Source organism: Prunus mume, linkage group LG8, assembly GCF_029339155.1.
Source record: "Prunus mume cultivar Tortuosa linkage group LG8, ASM2933915v1, whole genome shotgun sequence".
Taxonomy (NCBI): Eukaryota; Viridiplantae; Streptophyta; class Magnoliopsida; order Rosales; family Rosaceae; genus Prunus; species Prunus mume.
The window spans coordinates 8,466,327-8,487,542 of NC_142705.1; the positions used below are offsets into that span (position 1 = coordinate 8,466,327).

Here is a 21,216-nt window from a genome sequence, read left to right on the forward strand (position 1 = left end):
TTTATTAATGTACATGTGCGATTTCTTATGAGGAAAGGCAGAGGAGGGCAGGGGCTAACATATTACTTGGAGCCGAAGGCAAAGCTTTACTGAATTAATGGTGAAAGATAAATAATATCTTAGGCATGTGGTTTCAAATTGCAATCCCATCAAAGAAGTCTAATAGGAAAGCATGGAAAAAAAATATCAACTTCAGGTTCGAAAACCAGTCAAGAACAGATAGCCAATTATGGAAAAAAAGTAGTTGGTTTAAACTTTAAACAATCAGAGATAATATTACGCACCATATCCATATCATATGGAACGCGGTTTAGAAGTCTCTGTCCGATCCAACCATAAAAGCCAACTTGGAAAAGACCCATATTAATTCCAAGTCAATAAATATAATGTTATGGCTTGCTCTATCAAGTCATGTTGTTGTAGAGTCAATTGTCTCAATTTATTCAACTGTTCCAAGAATTAACAACTTCATTCATTGTTTAATTTGACTGTCATTAAGTTAGTAATTAAGTTGATGCTCGTAACGTTACTCTTCTACAAATTGATGGGAGCTCCTATAATGAGGAGTTTAGATTTAGAGTGAGGAGCTTATTTGAGAAATTCAATCTCACCATTGAACATTTAAAATGTTGAAGTTCGTTGATTTTTTCTTATTTATTGATGGTGGAATTGAACCCCTCAATTAAACTCCTTATTATAGTCTTTTCGCAAATGAATAATCAAGGTGGTGTTTGGTTTTGGCCCAACCCTGGTTCAGTTCACACCAATGCAAGCCAGCTGCCGTCCAAAGTATAAATACCTATCTTTATGCTGCTGGGTTACGTTTTTTGTTTTTAGGCCTCCTGAAGATGGTCCTTCTTAAAAGCCCATTGGGTCCCAAATAGAGCAGAGAGGCCCAAAATAAAAACTAAAAGGCGCGAAGGACAAAACAACAAATGTCTAAATCGAGAAACAAATCCAATCAGACAAATGATGGAGAGGCCGCTTTACTTGACTCTACATTCAAACCTGTACATTAACTTATGTGATTTTAGATCAACTCCTGTACGTGGAGAGGAGAAATTATTACATGACATTCATATATGGATGATTGCTCTGAGTTTTGCCGTGTGTATTCACTTCATTCTCAGCAAAAATGAAGCTTTGAATATGTTTAAGACTTAAGAAGCTGACCTCAACAAGAAAATAAATATTATGATTAGATAAAGGAGAAGGAGTATGAATCTGTTGACTTTTCTGAAATTTTAACATTGCTTGATGTTTGTGGCATGTTGGGCGGTTGAAGTGGCCAAAAATTTGGTCTTTGCTGGTGGGTTTTTGGTGTTTTGAGTTAAGCTCTTCGGACTTTCATAGTTGAGCTACAGCTCCAACCATGGGAGGTCTCGTCTCTCCCACCGCTCATCATCTATTGCGTCTCCTGCTCTCCTCCTCTCTGAGCAAGCGAAGGGAACCCAATTCGGCACCATATTGAAGAAGGTTCGTTAAAGTTCATTTTAAAATCAAGTACATGTTTTCAAATTTTGGGCGTTGGGTGCTTCTACTAATTATGGCACTAGAATTTATCGGTGGAACACTGTTTACGCTGCTCTATGATGGCGTTAAGCAAGCCATGAGCAAGAGCGGCACCTTTAAATCCCTTCTCGGAGATCTCAAATCCACCCTAGACTCTTTGGTGGCTAGAGACATCCAACAAATTGGAGAGCATAACGTCGAATTGGGTCTCCCAAATGAGGAAATCGAAGGTCTCAAAATGCTAATGGAGGAAGGTGTAAAGCTCGTTGAGAAGCTATCGAACTTTCACATGTGGAACTACTGCTGCTTAAATGATTACAGTGAGCAGATTGTTGAATTGGATAGGGCTCTGAAAAGATTGTTGCAGAAATTGAAGATGCAAGAAGCAAGGGATGTGAAGGAGGTGTTGGTTTTGGCAAGGCAAAACCGAGACAAGCTCGATGAAGTGAATAGAAGACTGTTGGATATACAGAAATTGCTGCAGGAGAGAGCTGGGGATGTCACGGAGAGCTCGGTTTCAGGAGGCAATGCGGAGACGGTGCGGGAGCAAAGTCAAGGGAATGGTGAGCAACAAGGTGAATTTCTTGGAACAAGATTTATGTACTGTCCAATTGCTATTGTTTTTTCTTTCTTACATTGTCAACTTTTTATTTTCCATTTTCTAGAGTACATGTATACAGAGGTTTTATTGTAGCAAGAAGCATCATTGAATACTTCTGAAATTTAGATTAGAAGAATGGTAACTATGCACCAATATCTGATGTAGAAATTTAACTTTTTTCCTTTTTGAAAAAGAAAACAAAGATGAACACCAATGGCTAGCAAGAGCTTAATACCCCTTTGATCAGTAGACGTAGCTTGTTTATATTGTCTTTTCTGATTCAAGGATAGCATGTTATTCTTTCTGTTTGTTTGATCACCAAACAAAGCAAGATAAAATTGAGTTTTCTGTTGCTTGGCTTTGAGTCGCTTGATTGTTGTCTTCTTGGGTTCCAAATGACCTTAGGTTGCATTTAAATGTATGGAGTTCAAATGAGGGATTTGATTCAACTACTTGGATTAAATTTCTGGTATCAAATGTTTAAAGGAATATACGGAAAGAGTTTTGATATTTTCTTTAAATGAATTGAGTGTTTACTGATTCTTTTTTTTCAGTTCTGTTCCTCTCTATCATCAGTTACTAGAGGCGAAGAGAACGGACTGGTAAACTCTATATTTAAATTATTTTCCATATTTCCTTCCTTGCTCAAATAATCAGATTTATATGTAGATCTTATTAACATAAAAAGTTAATATTTCTAGTCCAACTAAGCAATTGACATTAAAAATTCAAATTTAAACCCTCATTTTATATCCATATTGGATTCTAAATTTAATAAAAAGTTGAGTACTTTTGTATTGCTTGGTTTTGCTTGATTCTGTTCTTGGGTTCCTAATGAAATTAATTTATTGGATTTAGGTGGTGTCTCTCACTTTTTTTTTCTTCACATGTTGAGACAATTATGAGTTATCTGATTTTGGTGGTGTTGTAATTATGCAGTGACGTCGTTCGATGGAGGGACTTCTCTACAAGCAGTTTTTGTTGTGTTGTTTGATGTGGTTATAGAAGTGAAGGACAAGACTACGGTGTTTAAACCCCTCCTTGGAGATCTCAAATCCACACTAGACTCCTTAAAACCATTGATCGAAGAGATTGCAAAACATAACAAAGTATTAGATCGCCCAAAGGAGGAACTAGAAAATTTTAGAAATCAAATGGAAATGGGTGTAGAGCTCATCCGCAAGTGCTCCAAGGTTCGTTTGTGGTCCAGCTGCAAACAGTATAAATACAGGGACAAACTTTTGGGATTGGATGAATCTCTTCAAAAGCTGTTAAATATACTAAAAGTGCAGGTAGCAAGAGATGTGAAGGAGACGTTGGTTTCAGTAAAAAATATAGAGGCAGTGATCCAGAAAATTGAAGGAAGTGGTCTGGTGCAAGATCAAATTCAAACTAAAGGTTGGGGTGCATTACCTGAACCTTTATCGCCTAGAGTTGGATTGGATTTAGTGAACGTGCAGGGAACAAGGGATGTGAAAGAGACATTGGTTTCAGCTAGGAATACAAAGGCGGTTGTTGATAAAATTGAAGGGAGTGGCGCGGTACAAAATCAAAGTGAGTGCGCAGTACTTGAACTTCCATTTCTTACAGTTGGATTTTGAATATAGGAATTGAAGATGAAACTTTTTTTTTTGGTCAATTAAGATGAAACTTTTTAGGTTATGTTTTGTTTGAAGGAATGGAATGTACTCATTCCTATAAAATGACCATTCCAATTTTTCTGTTCACAAATAAGAATGGGAATAAATTTTTTTGCTCAAGCTTGGTTTCAAATTGTAAACCAAACAATGGATTGGATTCAATCATTACTTGATTCCATTCCATTACCATTCCTATTCTCATTCTAATTATATTCTATTTCTTTCATATATGATTTGTGCATATTCTTTGACATTCTTTAGGGGCAGCCGAAAATCATAGCAGGAATATAGATTCAAATGCTAGCAGGAGCAGAGGGAGTGAATTTTCGGAGGCAGTAACCCGACGAATGGACAAGTCACAGAGTGATGGGAAAATTTTGGAGACATCCAACTTAAGAATTTTCAGTTTTTCAGAGTTGAAGGCTGCTACTAGGAATTTCAGCCGAGACACAATGGTTGGTGAGGGAGAATATGGGCAGGTTTTCAAAGAAGAAGCACCTTTATGGTAGTGGAATTTCAGAAGAAGAACCGGTGGTTGGATAGATGAGCTTGCACCTTCTAAGGTTGGCATAGGATCACCTGTTGCTATCAAGAAATTGAACCCAGGAAGTGCAAAAGGTTTTCAAGATTGGCAGGTACTATTTTAAACTCTAATAACATTATTGAGCATTTTCCGTTATCAGCATTTACATGTGAAGACAACATCTATAATAACAAGATGATGTCATGAGTTGGCAAGTCTATTGCCTCCGCTTTATTACCGTTATCATTTTTTCATGAAAGAATGGTTCATTCATGAAAGATTTGAGCCATGCATTGATTAGTTAGCATTTAGGAGATCATGTGTCAATCAGCACAAGGCTGTGTTGGGACTTCAAATTCATTTTCATCTTAAAACACCATTTTGTGTTGAGACCATTCAGCACTAGTATTAAAATGGTAATATGACATATAAAAGTAATTCGTTGGAGGTTACATCATTCTTATTCTTATTTAATGCCATTCTGATTTCTATCCTAGTTATACAATTTGGTGCATGGGTTATGCTTAACCACTCTTCCTAAATATTTTCAGTGTTATGCTTTCTTTTGAAGCTAACGAGTTTCTTGTATATTTGGCAATGTAGTCAGTGGTGAACTTCTTAGGGAAGCTTTCTCATCCCAGCCTTGTCAAGCTATTAGGATACTGTTGGGAGAAAATGATCTACTCCTTGTTTATGAGTTCATGCCAAGAGGAAGCTTGGAGAATTACATTTTCAGAAGTACGAAATCAATGATGAAAACAGGGAACTGAAAGTAACATATTTTTTCTTGTTCACCATCACAAATTTATTTTGTTGACTCCAGAATTTTCATTTTCGAGTAGGGAGATCTAGCACTGAACCACTATCTTGGGACAGCAGACTCAAAATAGCTATTGGAGCAGCTCGAGGCTTAGCTTTCTTACACACTTCAGAAGTACAAATCATATACAGAGATTTCAAAACCTCAAACATATTGCTTGATGAGGTTTGTTCCTTTTTAACCCAACCTTTCTATCTCTCATTGTGCATTAAGTGAGTCTACTTGTGCATGACATTGATTATTCCTCTCTTTGGTTTTTACCCCTCTTCTGTATTTATCTTCTGCAGAATTATAACGCAAGAATCTCAGATTTTGGCATGGCAGAATTGGGGCCAATTTTTGTAGAGTCGCATGTGTCAACTAGGATTGTGGGCACATATGCTTATGCTGCTCCAGAGTATTTTGGAACAGGTAATGATGGAGGCTATTTAGAAATTTTATGCATTGTGGCTTTGTCCTGACAAATTCACTAATTTAGATTCTTCGTAACCCCCTTGCTCATTACTAACACCAGGCCTTGAGCCTTGAGAGTTTGGCTTCAACTACCAGAATATTTACCTTATATGTTTCTACTGGGGGAAATCAATGAATGAGACATCTTTTGTACACAGATCTTTCTAACTGGCATTTTGAAATAAACTAATATAAAAAGTGCATCTTTATCTTGAATCAGCTGCTATTTCTCACATGTGCACTATAATTAATTAACAGGTCATGTTACCACGAAGAGTAACGTGTATTGCTTCGGTGTTGTGCTGCTTGAAATTCTGACTGGGTTCCAGGCACTTGATAGGCGTCGCCCCATTGAACAGCAGAATCTGGTCGAATGGGCTAAACCACTTTTGTCTCATGAAACAAAGTTGAAAACCATCATGGATCCAGGGATTGAGGGACAATGTTCCTTAAAGGCAGCGTTACAGACAGGACAGATTATTCTAAAATGCCTAAAACTAGATCCTAAAAGCCGACCTTCCATGAAAGAAGTTGTGGAAGCATTGGAACATGTTCAGGAAATTAAGGAATAACCCTAGCAATCCCTCCAAAGTCCCAAGACTGGATCTACAGATATTATGTATGTACAGATATTGAACAGTCGTCTTCTTTTTAGTTCTTTTTTCCATGTTGAATTTTTATATTTTGGGCGGCAACTGTTGGAATTCGTAACAAATTATGTTCTTGTAGTCACCATTTGTGCTGAATTGGAGGATCGTTTCTTAAACCACACTATCATCTTTTTCCCTCTTTTTTTTTTTCCTTTTTTCCTAACAATGGTTCAAGTTCAAGAAAGTTATACATTTGGCATTGAACCATTGTGCCAAGTGGCATCACAGAGCATCACGAACAATCATAGGCTATCTCAATCGGAATTTGTACGAAAGAATTTGTGGAGGCTTTGGAACAGGTTCAATCAGCCCAGTAAAAACACTAGCTAGTAGCTATTTCCAGGATTTTATATCAATTACGCATCTCAGATTTTATTTACACGTGACAAAACAAAAAAACCATATAGGTCACTAATATAGGCACGGGACCCAGTTTGTGTGTTTTAGTGACCAAATTGTAAGGGCCCTTTAGTCATCAGATTTGCGGTCACTAATAGCTTCAGTCTCACGGTATTTGCAAATGCTAGGACTGCAATTATAGACAGATTATAGTGGCCTCCCAGTAACAGCCTTTTTTATGTTGTATTTGGACAGATATATTCAAGAACAATATCTTCTTTGTCCTTGTTTCCAAAAAGCCCAACTTGGAGCATATTGTACAACAACTATATCTACACAAGGAATCCCAGGTACCTAATGGCCTCCATCTTGAAGAAATTGCGGTTCTCAGGCTGCAAAATGTTTTGAAGGAACCAGGACAAAATCCTGTACTGTTGGTCCTAGATGATGTTCGGTCAGAATCCTTTCTTGACAAGCTTGATCCATTCAAAATGTCAAATTACAAGATTTTGGTGACATCAATATCTGAGTTTCCAGGATTTGGTTATACATATTGTTTAAAACCGTTGAATGATGAAGATGCAATGACCCTATATCATCGTTCTGCTTCACTCGGAGATAAGAGCTCTTATGTTCCATAATACCTTGCCAGACAGGTGATTTATTAAGGAATAATGCTACTCTTACCACATTTGTATACCACATTATTATACCATCTTATGTGGCAGATGAGGTGGACAACCACAACAATTAAAATTATGTAATATTTTCTTTTCTTTTATGATTTATTCCAATATTTGTTTTTCTAATTGTCTTAATTAAAATACACTTCATTGATTTAATTGATGTGGCATATAATATGAACATGCCACATCATGTGGTATAGAAATGTGGGATAAAAATGTGGTAAGTGTAGCATTACTCTTTATTAAATGCAATGCATGGCATATCCGCATTCATATATTGACTCTCAATTCAAAAGTAATTGACTTCCATTGGGACAATTGAACTGCAGATAGTAGAACGCTGTAAGGGATTTCCACTTACCATTACAGCCACCGGAAGATCACTTTGCGGACAATCCATAGAGACTTGGACTAGAAGACCAAGGGTTTGGTGTGAAGATTTTTCTCTTCTTGATCCCGAAACCGATTTCCTTGGTTGCTTCCAAAGCAACTTAGATGCGTTGGGTAAAAAACAACCCATCATCAGGGAATGTTTCATAGACCTTGATTCATTTCCTGAAAATCAAAGTATCCCTGTGGGTATATGGACAGAGTTATATGAGCTAGATGAAGACACTCTATCCATTGCGAACCTCCACGAACTCACCAGCCAGAGTTTGGCTAATTATATAGTCACAATGTAGTAATGACCTCCATTTTTCAAAAAACAAAAAAAATGTCGTAAAGCCGGGCGGCTATACTATTTTTTATAAATAAAAAAAACACTATTTTTTATAAATAAAAAAAACCAGCGTACTGGTTACACGTGTGAAAACAAGTCCTGCCGCATGGCTATACCATTTTTCTTAAAAAAACTATAGTACAGCCAGTCGGCTATACTATGTTTTGAAAAAATTATAAAAACAACCACAGTATAGCCTCGGTGCTCTGCTATTTTGAAAATTACAAGACCATATAGCCGTTCGGCTATACTTGGGTATTTTTCCTAAAATAAAAATACCCGTAGTATAGCCGAGCGGTATGGTGGTACTAATATTTTTTGGAAAATACCCAAGTATAGCCGTTTGGCTGTATAGCCGGCCGGCGATACTGTTTATTATAAAAAGAAAGGGAACCATGTGTCAAAAACAGTTTAGGCCTATACTATTTTTCTAAAAAAAGAAATATCGTAGAGTATAGCCGAACGGCTTTACTATTAAAATATATATTTGAAAATCATATAGCCGCCCGGCTATACGATTCATAGGAAAGATGCACCTACGGTCAGGTGGCAAAACATAGTATAGCCGACCGGCCTATACTAAGTTTTAATGAAAATAAAAACATTGCCCTAGTAAAGCCGCACGGCTATACTATTTTTTATAATTTACTGGTCACCGATTAGGTACCCATGTCAAAAAATTAAATAAAAAGTTTTTATTTTCCAGAAACCTCCAACAAAAAGATACCCTATCTATCTATTTTTAGGCTATTGATTTGGGCCTGCTGAAGATTGTCAAAAGGCCGAAATGGATCGCAAATAGAACAGAGGCCCACAAGAAAAACTAAACGGCGCGAAAGAGAACACAGCAATATCCAAAGAGAAACGAAGACTTCCCAAATCCAATCCAAACAATCACAAATGATAGACAGTTTCCTTCACTGCTAATATCTTTATAACAAAGTGCTAAGATCATTTTGTCTTTTAGAATGGTAGGTTGAACAATCATCTTCTTTTTGCCTTTTTTATTTTATAATCATAATCAGCTTACGTAACACCCTTACACATACCTGGAATATTCAAACATATTTGGTTTGGTGTGCAATAATATTCAAACTCACTAGCTCTGCTCTCGGTAGCTTTTGGTGAGTTTCGTAGAAGAAACCTCTCCTCTCGTGGCGTGCATTTGCCGGGTTGGCAAATTGAGTGGCCTCCTACTTGGAATTTCGAGTAAGCTTTCCCAGTTCATGCTTATAAAAGTAGATGATTTCTGAGGCTAACGTCACAAACAACACAAACTTTCAATTTTCTCAGTGAAGACGAGTGTTTCTTTTGCAGTGAAGAAACAATTATGAAAGAGAAGGAAAAAAAAAAAACCTGTCAATAACCAACCCAACACAAAAAGTAAAAGACTACAACCAAGAAAACAAACGTAAAAACAAAAATAAACCAAAATTGGAACCATGAATACGCCAAGGAGGAGCACAATAAACACTATGAACCGTGAGAATTAACTTACCTGCGCAGCCTAGTAATAAATCCTGCAAAAGTAATGTCAAAAAGTATATAGGAGACGGATCAGTGATCTACTACCACTAGCACCGATATTGTCCTCTACTTAATCTCTTACAAAGCACCAACTGATTAAGTGGTTATACTACTAAATATTGGAATTCATAACAAATGTGTTATTGTAGTCGCGATTTTTGCTGAATTGGAGGATTGCTTCTTAAACCAGAGTGTCATCTTTTTCCCTCTTCATATATTTTTTTTCTTATTTTCCTACCTAGCAATGTTGGAGTTCAAGAAACTTTTCAGTTGGCATGGTGCTGACTTGAACCATTGTGTCAAGTGGCATCCACAGCATCACTAACGATCATAAGCCATCTCAAACTTATTAATGTAATCATATTCAAACTTAGTGGGTGAAAACTTAATGCGTACGGATTGCAAACTTATTGGCTGAAAAACTATAGCTTTACCTTTTTTAATGTGATTAGGTAGGCTATTTTCCTTGAACATTATCTTAGCTCTCCTTTTGGTTGCTTTTGGTAAGTTTCCTTCCTAGAACCTGGTGCATTAATTTGCCGGGTTGGTAAATTGAGTGGCATCCAACTGTGACAAGTAAGTTAATGCTTATAAAAATAGATGAATTCTGAGGCTAACCTCACAAATTTCTTCGCGTTTCTCAGTGAAGAAGAGTGTTTTGTTTGGCAGAATTGTATCGGTAGGTTTTTGAGTCTCTTGATTTGTTTGTTTTCTTGATCAGTCACTGTTTTTAAGTTCTTTTTACTGATGTTTTGGTGTTGTGTTAGGGTTTTGTTACAGGTGATCAAAGATCATCATCAAGAATGATTAATCCAACGGTGGAGTTTTTTGGAGGGATCGGCCTTGGAGCACTGGTAGGACCGGGGGGTAATTTACTCTGGGGAACGGTGGGGAAGGGTTTCAACTTTGAAACCTGGCGCACAAACCTCGACTCCATGATAAATTCTTTACTGCCATTGATCAAAGAGATGGAAGACCATAATAAGACGTTGTTTATCGGAGATGACGAAATAGAAGATCTCAAGCAAAAACTTACAGAGGGTGAAGATCTCGTTGAGGAGTTAAGAAGGTCAGTTCGTGGAGCTTGATGACGCCTCTTCACACGAACCGGCTTGCTGAACTGGACAAGTCTATTAGAAGACTGTTAGAGATACTGAAGGTGCAGGGAATAAGGGATATCAAGGGGATTTCCCTGTTGGCTAAGGATCACACCAAACAACTTAAGGCCTGCAAAACAGATGTGGAGGGAACCTTGGTTTTGGCGAAGGATCACACTGAACAACTTAAGGCGTGCAAAAGGGATGTCGAGGAGACTTTGGTTTTGGCAAGGGATCATTCTGATCAACTTACCGACTGCAAAAGCCATGTCGAGGATACTTTGGGTTTGGCAAGGAAGATAGACGCCAAGCTCGACAAATTTGAACGGATTGGTCTGGTACAAGGTGACGAAGGTACATAACTTTTTAGTTTTTTGTATTTAAATGCAAGCGATAGTCTAAATTATAAGAAGAGGAGGTTTTTCATGGGAATTTGAACCTAAAAGCCTGCAAGTCAAGGTTGTTAGATTCCATTTTTTTTTTTTTCGCATAGAGAGAACGAAACATGTTATTGGATAGAGAGTGGCTCACTTTTCCTTTTGTGTCGTTCTGTGATTTTGGTGGTGACTGCGACAGTGGCAAGTTTGGTGGAACGGAACGCTCTAAGAAAAGCAGTTAAAGAGTTGACCCCTGCTGTTGACAAAACGTTGACGAACCCTCGCTCCTTTTCTTATGAATATTGGGAAAGGATTCGTCCCTATCTACGCTCCCTCCGGCATTGGTTCGACGGAGAGCAGCGGGCAGCGGAAGAAAAAGGATGGGATCGTATCTCATTTGAGGAACTAAAAAAGTTAACAATACAAATAGAGCACGGTGTGAAGCTAGCTCGCAAGTGCTCCGATGTCGATGTTAGTGAATGGAGCCCCGGCAAAAAGAGTAGATACGCCGCCACAATTCTTGATTTGGAGAAATCTCTTGAAGCACTTGTGCTCCGTTTTAAAATTCTACCAAATGTTCCTGTCCAAACGGACCATCCACATCCGCAAGGCACGTGATGTAACCTACTCTTCATTTTGTATCAAAAAAATCTTTCATTATGGGTGATAAGGTATTTTCCTGGACAACTACTTCATACGTACATTTATATCTCTACTCTACATACCATATAGTAAGACATAATGTATATGCACAATTTCTGATTTTTCTTCTTTTACTTAAAAGGAACGAAGACAGGACCAAAGACGAAGAGAAGAATAATCCAAATTTGTATAAAAATTGTCATGTACCATACTGCCATACATAGTAAGTATAAATACCCTTCTTATGCTGGGGAAAAAACATACACTAAACAAGAAACTGGACCAATGAGGTCCACCCTGTTAAGATGAAGAGAAACTGAAGAACATAGTAAAGAAACTGTAGAAGCAGAGAGAATTTCATAGAAGGAATTGTAGGTTTCTGTATTTCGTTAAGCCTAACTGAGCACAATATTACAGTCTATCAGCCTAACTTCATCTTAGCCTAACTTCAGTCTTAGCTGGCTACTCACTTTGCTAACAACTCTAACCACATTCTAACAGCTTACTCATTGATCTGTTAACACTTAGCAATATCATCATCATTGATACTCTTACACACCCTACTTACCACTTATTCAGATTTAGACCCTTTCACTATAATTTATTTACATGTAATAAATTACTTAATATACAACGTACATACCATTCGTAATAGGTACGTACCTAAGGTTGTAGTAGCTAGTAGGTATGTTATTCATAAAAACAGCCTAGAAATTGTGTATACATGTACAATGATTTCCTGATTGCCCGTTGGAAAATTATGGTGATGTGTGCCCAAAAAAATTTACTAAATAATTTATGAATTTTATTTATAATTTGATATATATAAATTCTCTTATGTGAATATCCAGACGTTATTATCGTGTGGATGCCATATATTTTCTACTACCCCTCCTGCTTTCCTCCTTTACAATGGCATCCGCATGATAATAATGAGTGAACATCCGAATGAGAGAATAACTGTGTTTGTTCACTCCAAACAATTTCTATCACTACACAAAAAAGTGGCAATAGTTACCATTTTGTCGCCAATAGTGACTGTTGCCACTTTTTTTTGTAGTGTATATATGCACTTGGCAAGCAATAAGTAGTTAGAAAAAGCCTTAGAATCCAACAATTTTTCTTAATTATTTTGCCAACTCTTACACATGAGGTGAGATACAAGATATAGTGGAATCTATGTAAAATCCATGCATATAAGAAATTGAGGAAAGTGCTGGGAAAAGACTAGCCCATTAATTAGAACATATCCTAACAACTATGAAATAAAGATTAGTTAAATAAAACTAAAATTATATACGCATACTTATTATAATTAGCTTCACATGATTAAGTCTTTGAAATCCAAATTTACTATGCAATCATATTCAAACTTAGTAGCTGATAAACGTATCACACTCAACAGCTTAACAACTGCAAAAGCGATGTCAAGGTGACCCTGGATTTGGCAAGGAAACACACTGACCAACTTGACGATTGCAAAAGTGATGTTAAGGAAATGTCGGCTTGGACAAGTAAAACAACTGACCAGCTTGTTGAAGTGGCAAGCGATGGGAAGGAGACCTTGGGTTTGGCAAGGAAGTTAGACACCGCGATCAATCGACTTGAACTGCTTGGTCTGGTGCAAGTTGACAAAGATAACTAATTTCTTGACTAAGTATTTAAGTTAAAGATTGGTTCCATACTTTTAATAATTAATTCTGGTTTTGGTGTTGAATCTTGTAAATGCGACAGTGGCGTCCTCCATGGAACGTGCTGCCCTGGAACCAGCAGTTGAATCGCTGAGCGGTGCTGTTTATAAAACGATGCAGAACCGCACCTCATCACTTGCTCAGAACTTTTGGGAAAGGATTTATTATCTATCTAAAACCACTCTCGGGGAATGGTTTGCAAAGAATCGGGCAGTTGAAGAAAAGGTATGGGATGGGATCGCATTTGAGGAACTAAAAGGGTTCATAATACAAATAGAGCAGGGTGTAGACAGAGCCGTCCCTGAGATTTTGAGGCCCTGTGCAAAACTTAAATTTGGGCCTCATATAATCTAATATGAAAATACTATAAATAAAAATTTGTCATAACTTAATGTCATAAACAATTTTTTTATAACTAAATTAAAGTCACCATCAATAAACATGTAATGACAATCCGAAATCAAATTCATAAAAATTTAAATGTTTCCATTTGATAAAGTTAAATATTAGTATGTTTGGTACAAAAATAATAAGCTCATTGTGCCCCTAAAGTCTCTTGCTGCCTCCAATAAGCAATCTGTGTTTAATAGGAAAAAAAAATGGCAATCACAAATTAATGAGTAGTTGCACACAAATGTCATTAACAAAGAAAAATTCCAAAACCCTATAACCTAGAAGAAAACCCCAGCAAGAAATAGATAAATATTTCTAAAAACTATATTCCCATATAACTAATCATCAACATGATAATAATTTAATAACATAAGTCATGTAATATATAGAATAGATTGAAATTTAGATACATACTTGAATTTGAATTGAGATTTGAAACTGACTATTTGATTTTGAGTGATCTTTATGAATTTAGGAATTAGGGTTTTCTTTTGTTGGTGTTGAAATTCCTAAAATTGAAAAAAAAAAAATTGTCAAAGGATTGAAAAAAGAACCAAAGAGAGATTGATGAATGATGATGATTACTTACTAGATAATCAGAAGAAACTATGAAGTTTTTTTTGTTTTGTTTTGAATGAAGAGAGTACTTTTATTGGTAGAGAAAGCTTTTTTTTATTTTAAAGAAAAAAAAAGGGAGGAGTAGAAAGTGTTTAGGGGATGCATATATTGCTTCTGTGGTTAGCTAAGCTTCGATGTTCCCCAAAAATAGTATATATAAAAAATTGAAAATAGATGGACTTCGATGAGAATCAAACTCTAGCGGTTTTGTTAAGTGAATAAGCATTAGAGCCAACTCCACTAGACGCACTCATGTAAATGTCTAGCACGATATAATATATATACAATTCTTATAATATTAATATATATATATAATATAAATATTTTTTTTTCTGGGGCCCTATGCAGTGGCGCCATTTGCACCACCCCAGGGCTGCCCTTGGGTGTAGAGCTGGCTAGGAAGTGGTGCAATGTTCGTGTATGGACCAGCGACAAAAAGGATAAATACGCTACCAAGATTCTTGATTTGGACAAATCTCTTCAAGCACTTGCTGACCGTTTAAAAATTCCATTAGATGTTTCCATCCAAACCAACCATTTAGCGAGGCATATGTGATTGAAAGCAATTGAAGCAACGGTTATTCGATGTTGACTATTACTGTCACACTTTTTTCCTTTAGGATCGTGGAGTGGTTACTTGCGATGGCCAAACTACTCCCTAAAGGAAAAAAAAAGAAAAGAAAAAAGGTATCGATTCGAAACCACGGCAGTAATTGAAGCGAGGGTTATTCGCTGCTGAGCATTACTGTCACACTTTTTTTTCCCTTAGGAATTGTGGAGTGATTGGTTACTTGCGAGGGCCAAAATTTGTCTCGAGAAAAAAAGTCTCGGTTTAAAACCACGACAGAATTGAAGTCGAGGTTATTTTAATAAATATATCTAGTCCAATCCAGCCCACCAAATATAATCCTTAAGAAATGTGCAGTGGTTACTTGTGAAGGCCAAACTCCATCCGAAGGCAGACGATTAAGATTTGATGTAAGATAGTATATTGATTTATCTTTGATCATTCTAGAGTATTGTATTGGTGTCACTTTTTGTACCCTTCAGGAATTGTGGAGTGGTTAATTGCGAGAGCCGAACTCCATCTTAAAGGCAAATAAGTTTACTTTCAATTGGCTCTGCTTTATGTCTCTTTTTATCAAACAGTTATTTGGATAACAAATCGTTTTATTATTGCAATGCAATATTTTAAATTACTCCAATTTCCAGGAAGAAGATTCGAACACACACGCTACCCTCACCATCTAGCCAAATTCACATAACCATTGCTAGAACCGTAATTAAATTTGCTCCAAATTTATCAAATAAATACACAAAAACATACAAAGAATTTTATGGATCTATAATTAATCAGCTTCAGTTATAAATATCTGCCAGGTTTTGAAGAGGATTTGTATAAATGGGACTTGCTTACAGGCTTCAATAATTGTTCTTTTTCATTCTTGTGTATACCCAACTTGTCTTACTGACGCAAAATTATAATTACGAAATCTCCCATGCTTGACACATGGCCTCATGGAATTGGACAACTCCAGCAAGTAATAGATTACGTACAATTTTTCCTTTCAGTTTTGTTTGGAATCCTGTAGAGTAGTATAGTTCAAGTAATTCTTATCTCCATCCATCACCTACCTACACCCCTTCCCTCACTCCACTTCCATCTCCCCATGTCTCCATGTCTCCAACAAAATCATTTGCCAAGAGAATGTCCCTCTACCTCCTTTTTTTTTTTTTTTCCTTCTTTTGCATAAAGAATAAAGGCAGGACCAAAGAGCACAATTATTAAAGTCACGTGCCATACAAAGTATAAATACCCTTCGTATGCCAGAAAACAAAAACATATATCATTAGAGAAACAGGGACAGATGAGGTTCAACAAAACGGGAGGGTGTGGATTATCATGCGTCCACCACCACCACTTACAACCCTTAGATAGCATTAAAAATCAAATTCCCTCACAGTAAAATAAAACAATATACAACTATGTGTTATAAATATATGACAACTCCAAGGAGCATATGATGATAGCATAATGCCTTCCCCTTATCTCATTATCTATGCTAATCTATCACATACTCTATTGCACATTCTCTTTTCTAGTTTTTCACCAACAGTAAAAATTCTCTCACCTGACTACATCACATACTGAACTAAATTGCGTACACTATTTCCCCACTGCTATCGACATCAAGTTCGGACTCTGAATCCAAGTCATCCATATCATCGTCCATATCTAGGCCGTCCGTCATGTAAGAGCTAAGACCAAGGGTTCCAGCTGCTGGTATAGTGGCCTCCGCAATAATTTGCATGATTGCATCTAGGCTTTGCATTGGTTGATCAGGCTCTTCAAAATGGCTGCCGATTGTCATCTCGTCCATCAAATCTGCTGGGAGATTCTTCAAGAACCACGAGTGGTTCTTTATCTCAGGAATGGTAATCCTCTGTTACATGTGCAATCATAAACATGGGCGGAGTCAACAACAAAGAAAGGAAAAGAAAGAAGCTAGATTCTCAAGTTCTCTACAAATGGAATTCCCCAAAAGCAACAACTTTCAAGATAATTCTCTCTACGTATTTAAGTTTCTAATTCTCTGCTGTATTACTAAGATGTAACAAGTCCATTTATTCCTCCAGTTCTGGCACTATGTGCTCAACAATGGGAAACTGGAGAACTGCTGAAAGCTGCCACGAACAACACACGGCCTCAGATATACCCTTGCACAAAAGCAGGAAGTAATAAAAAATTCAAGGAGTTATACAAGCATGCCTTTGGTAGGCTATCCATGGAGTATGAAAAGTAGTCAGATTACCTTTCCTTTCGGAATAAAATGTCAAGGGAAAGTAATTTAATTTGGTCTTCACTCCCACAATCACACTTCAAACGTCTTATGCATTATTATATTGTAAGATTCTAAGAGCAAAGAGCCTTAATCGTCTCTTCTAAGGTGGTTATGGCCACTTTCCTCTTTCTGTGAATCTTATTTCAAATCATTTTACTGTCCTTGACCATAAAAAGTATTTCAAACTCCTATAATAAAGTTCATGAAATTTGAACAACTTCAATTTCCCTGGTGGGCTTATCAAACAGGCACTAAAAGTAAAGAAAGGGTTATTCCCCAATAACTCAATAACTCCAAATATTTGCACGCAAATGCAGAGAAGAAACTTATTCAAAAGGGATAAAGGTACATAGTGATATAACAGAAACAGAGGTCGGAAGAAAAAATAATTAAAAAAACAGCATCATAAACTGAGAAAATTTGGAAAACCATAAACACCCAAGTTATAATTTACTTATTTTTTGGGAAAAAATTAGACACCCAAGTTTAATAGAAGGAACGCAGAACAAACTAGGAGAGAGAATAAACTAACCGCAGCAGGATCTGGGACAAAAATTCTCGATATCAGTTCTAGACATTCGCGAGATATTTGAACAGAATCTGGAATGGAATACTGGACGCTGAGTATTCTCTGCATGAGATGATAAATAACACATCTCAAATCAAGCAATTTACATTAAGAAACTTTATTTCATACTAAGGCTAAATGACATACTTGTATAGTCTTCCGGAAATCCTTTGGTTCATCAGGATCCTCAAAAGGATAGGATCCCACCAGCATCACATATAAGGTTACCCCACATGACCATACATCTGCAATCTGATGTTGTAACACAAGATCAACATAGAAACTTCTTGATTCAATAACAAGGATTCACATTATTTGAAACTCATAAACTTAAAACTTCATAGATATGAAAAGGAAGGACAAAAAATGGTTTAAAGAGTAAGATATGCAAGACAAAGTGTTTGTATGTCCTGTTTAAGCTCTGAATTCACACATGAGAAGTAAAACCAATACACATAAAATTAGCTGATGCATACAGGCAGGCCTAAAATGAAATCAATAACTATTAGATGCTTTATCCCAATAGCATAAAAGCACAACATGAAAATTAAGGAACAATTATCTAACATGAAGAGATGATGAATGCCAACTCATGTCTATTTATTTTCATAAAAAAGGAGGGCACTTTAACATCCACATCTGAATAATTAATGGGCATTATCCGGTGCAATGGTAAAAGTCTGGCTGTCAAGTAAAGTGCAATCAAGCATTTTGACTCTTGAGAACTGCCACTTCATGGGAAAGGAATACGGTTAGGAACTTAGGATTATATCTAGATATCCCGTGCCAGGATCCCATGTTAATACAACCAAAAACTAGGTAATTGCTCTTTTGTTTTCTTTTACTGTTGTACACCCATTTATTTGAAGTTGAAAATTGTATGAGCCAGCAAAAATAAATCATGTTTTAAATGAACCAGTCACAGGGCTAAATGTTTATTTTAAGTGGAAAGTAAAGCTTGAATGGTGAGAGAGGACATATTGGACAGAGAAACATGGGCATTTATTCAAATTACAGTCCAACAAAGTTAAAACATATTTAAATGGGAAATCAAGGGACTCAGTGTATGGTCTACTCCAGAACAGAATGCTATCTATTTATTAAACAAGACTTCTTGGTTCAAACAATCAGGGAAATACAAATTCAGTAAAGTAAACACAAGACATCATAACCTGATAAATGATTAATAAAATTAACGAATTCTTATACCTTTCCGTCATATTCTTGCCTCAGTAATACTTCTGGAGCAATGTATGCAGGAGTTCCAACAGTAGATTTTGGTTGTGAATGAAGCACTGAAGACTGACAAAATACCCACAATCAAATACATGAAAATGAATACCAACTAGGCTAACTATACTAGAAACCACGTCATTGATTACCTTGAGAGCTCAAACCCCTCTGAAATTAATGTCTAAATAAAGTCTCTAACAAAATGACCAGGGGTCTTGGATCAAACTAACCTAAGATCAATTCAAAATACAAGGCAACTGATACGCAAGAATCTTGTGACTTCTAGATGAGAAGTTCATTTCAAGTTAGCGTTGGGTCCCCTTTATTTCAATTAACGATATGAACACAAAGCATATGTCGAATAAGCAAGAAAACAAAAAAACAACTAGTACCTTTGAGTAGCCAAAATCACATATTTTCAAGCGAGGAGCTGGACTGCCATCCAACAAAGTGTTTTCCAACTTCAAGTCTCGGTGACATACTTGCTTCAAAAGGGAAAGTAATAATTTAAATAAATTGTCTAGTCAGCATCCAACAGAAAAATAGATAAAGTCTTACAATCATCTGAAATGAAAGATTTAAATACCATTGCATGGCAATAACTGACTCCAGATATAAGTTGTTGAAAAAAGAAGCGAGCCTGGACCAACAAAGAAACCACACATCTTCAACATATAAAGTAAAAAAGTAAAAGAAAGACATTGAGAAATTATAGATATTGAAATGAGGACCTCATCCTCACTGAAGCGCCCAGCATTGCATATTCGTTCAAACATCTCTCCTCCAGAAGCATATTCCATCACAATGGCCAGATGGGTAGGTGTAAGAATGACCTATACGAAGCAGTCAATTAGCTTAACATCACTAGAAAGACGAAATCAAAATCGGATCATCAAAAAGCAGCTAACTAACCTCTTTAAATCTAATGATGTTGGGGTGCCTCAGCGACCTATGATTAATTATTTCTCTTTGAACATTTTCATCAATCTGCAAAACACAGCACCACGATGAGAAACAAATACTCCAAAATCTCCACATTACATCAACACCAACAGCAATTGTTTCCACTTGCAAGTGATGCATTGCATACACATTAAGCATATCTAAATAACTAACCATATAAGAACTTTTCAATATCTACTTTCACCCAAGCTTTAACTTACGTTAATCAAAATGTTGTTTACTTTCTCGGACATAAAATTAGCTTCGATAACATTCTAACATTTAATCATCACGCCTTTATTAATAGGAAATAAGCGCGCGTACCAAAAATTAGTTCCAAAATCGATCAGATACCAAAATTAGAAACTAAAAAGATAAGCATAATAACATCCACGACTGAAAAAGGCTAACCCAAATCTGGCAAAAAAAACTAAACAAAAGGCTCCCAAAATTTCCATAAATGGATGTTACAAAAATCAATTAAAACGCCGATAGAAAATGAAATTCCAAAACTGACCTTGTTACCGCGCTCGATATACTTTACTGCAACGAGTTCCCTGGTCTGCCTGTCTCTCATCAACCTGGCTACCCCGAAGTTTCCGGACCCGATATCTCGGACGAAATCGTACCGGTCGCTGTCGTGCATGATCGGCATGTCCATGGCCGGCCCGACAGTCATCGCCGCCCGATCCATTTTGATAAAAGTACGACTTTGCCCCTACCAAAGCTGGTTACATTAGAGAGCGAAGAATCAGAAAGAGTATACGACGTCGTCTGAAGTAAGCTTCTGGTTAATCGCAATCAATATAGAGAGAGAGCAAGACTCGGCGAGCAGATCGGTGAACACGGTCCGATTAGATCCGCTGCGAGTCGGAAGACTCTGTTGCGAACTCGGTTGAGGCGTTGTGAAGCGATTTTTTTCCGATCGGCGATGGATTGATATCTGAGAAACAGTGAAGGGGGATGACTTGGGAGAGAGGGAAATGATGTTACCAATGGAGATATCTAACTTGGATGAGACAAGAGAAGCGGCGTCGTTTTTGTGTGTTTCAGTGGTAGGCTTAGAGAAAGACGACGCCGTTTGGTGGAGGTTGCTTTCGTTGCTTTCTTAGCAGTATGGGTTCCCTCCCTTTCCTGGCGGCTGGTTGGTTGGTTTGCTTGTCTGGTTTTGTCGATTATGATTGGCTCCGCCTTGTCCTTTTAAATGACTGAAAGGCCCTTAATTCGGATAATTCTGCCAAGAGGAGAGGTCCACTGTGACGCGCCACAGGCTACGATAATTTGGGGAAAGGATCCAACGGTGGGTGTTAATAATTCTAGAGTGAAACGTTAATCAAGTG

General features: G+C 36.9%; 1 protein-coding gene, 1 long non-coding RNA gene and 2 pseudogenes across 4 annotated transcripts; 2 read left to right on the plus strand and 2 right to left on the minus strand.

The window, feature by feature from the left end:
- Positions 1-1,109: 1,109 nt before the first annotated feature.
- Positions 1,110-6,318, plus strand: LOC103339955 (uncharacterized; annotated as a pseudogene). The gene is made up of 7 exons (XR_016122971.1): positions 1,110-2,087; positions 3,053-3,667; positions 4,015-4,388; positions 4,880-5,014; positions 5,119-5,261; positions 5,384-5,507; positions 5,808-6,318. The product of XR_016122971.1 is annotated as an uncharacterized LOC103339955 (transcript).
- A 46-nt stretch (positions 6,319-6,364) lies between these two features.
- Positions 6,365-7,907, plus strand: LOC148914656 (putative disease resistance protein At5g66900; annotated as a pseudogene).
- A 5,837-nt stretch (positions 7,908-13,744) lies between these two features.
- Positions 13,745-14,372, minus strand: LOC148914657 (uncharacterized). Its single transcript, XR_016122973.1, has 3 exons — positions 14,262-14,372; positions 14,087-14,181; positions 13,745-13,856 (listed from the first exon to the last, which is right to left on the minus strand). It is a non-coding gene; the product is annotated as an uncharacterized LOC148914657 (long non-coding RNA).
- A 1,792-nt stretch (positions 14,373-16,164) lies between these two features.
- SNRK2.3 (sucrose nonfermenting 1(SNF1)-related protein kinase 2.3) lies at positions 16,165-21,050 on the minus strand. Of its 2 annotated transcripts, none has more exons than XM_008243320.3 (9): positions 20,394-21,050; positions 19,847-19,921; positions 19,666-19,767; positions 19,521-19,574; positions 19,327-19,419; positions 18,911-19,003; positions 17,849-17,953; positions 17,666-17,764; positions 16,165-16,734 (listed from the first exon to the last, which is right to left on the minus strand). In XM_008243320.3, the coding sequence occupies exons 1-9, from the start codon at positions 20,568-20,570 to the stop codon at positions 16,444-16,446; spliced, it is 1,089 nt and encodes a 362-aa protein (XP_008241542.1). In that variant the 5' UTR covers positions 20,571-21,050; the 3' UTR covers positions 16,165-16,443. The 2 variants fall into 2 exon arrangements, with proteins under 2 accessions (XP_008241542.1, XP_088899687.1); XM_089043561.1 differs by lacking the exon at positions 16,165-16,734 and adding an exon at positions 16,770-17,008 and having other exon boundaries at positions 20,394-21,049.
- Between the last annotated feature and the right edge of the window lie 166 nt (positions 21,051-21,216).

Excerpts from the sequence above, each read along its gene's own strand:
- SNRK2.3 (XM_008243320.3), bottom strand. The coding sequence starts at position 20,570 with ATGGATCGGGCGGCGATGACTGTCGGGCCGGCCATGGACATGCCGATC. Across the intron at positions 19,004-19,326 it reads GTGATTTTGGCTACTCAAAG|TCTTCAGTGCTTCATTCACA; the intron begins GTACTAGTTGTT and ends GTATTTTGTCAG. Across the intron at positions 17,954-18,910 it reads GGCAAGAATATGACGGAAAG|ATTGCAGATGTATGGTCATG; the intron begins GTATAAGAATTC and ends TTACAACATCAG.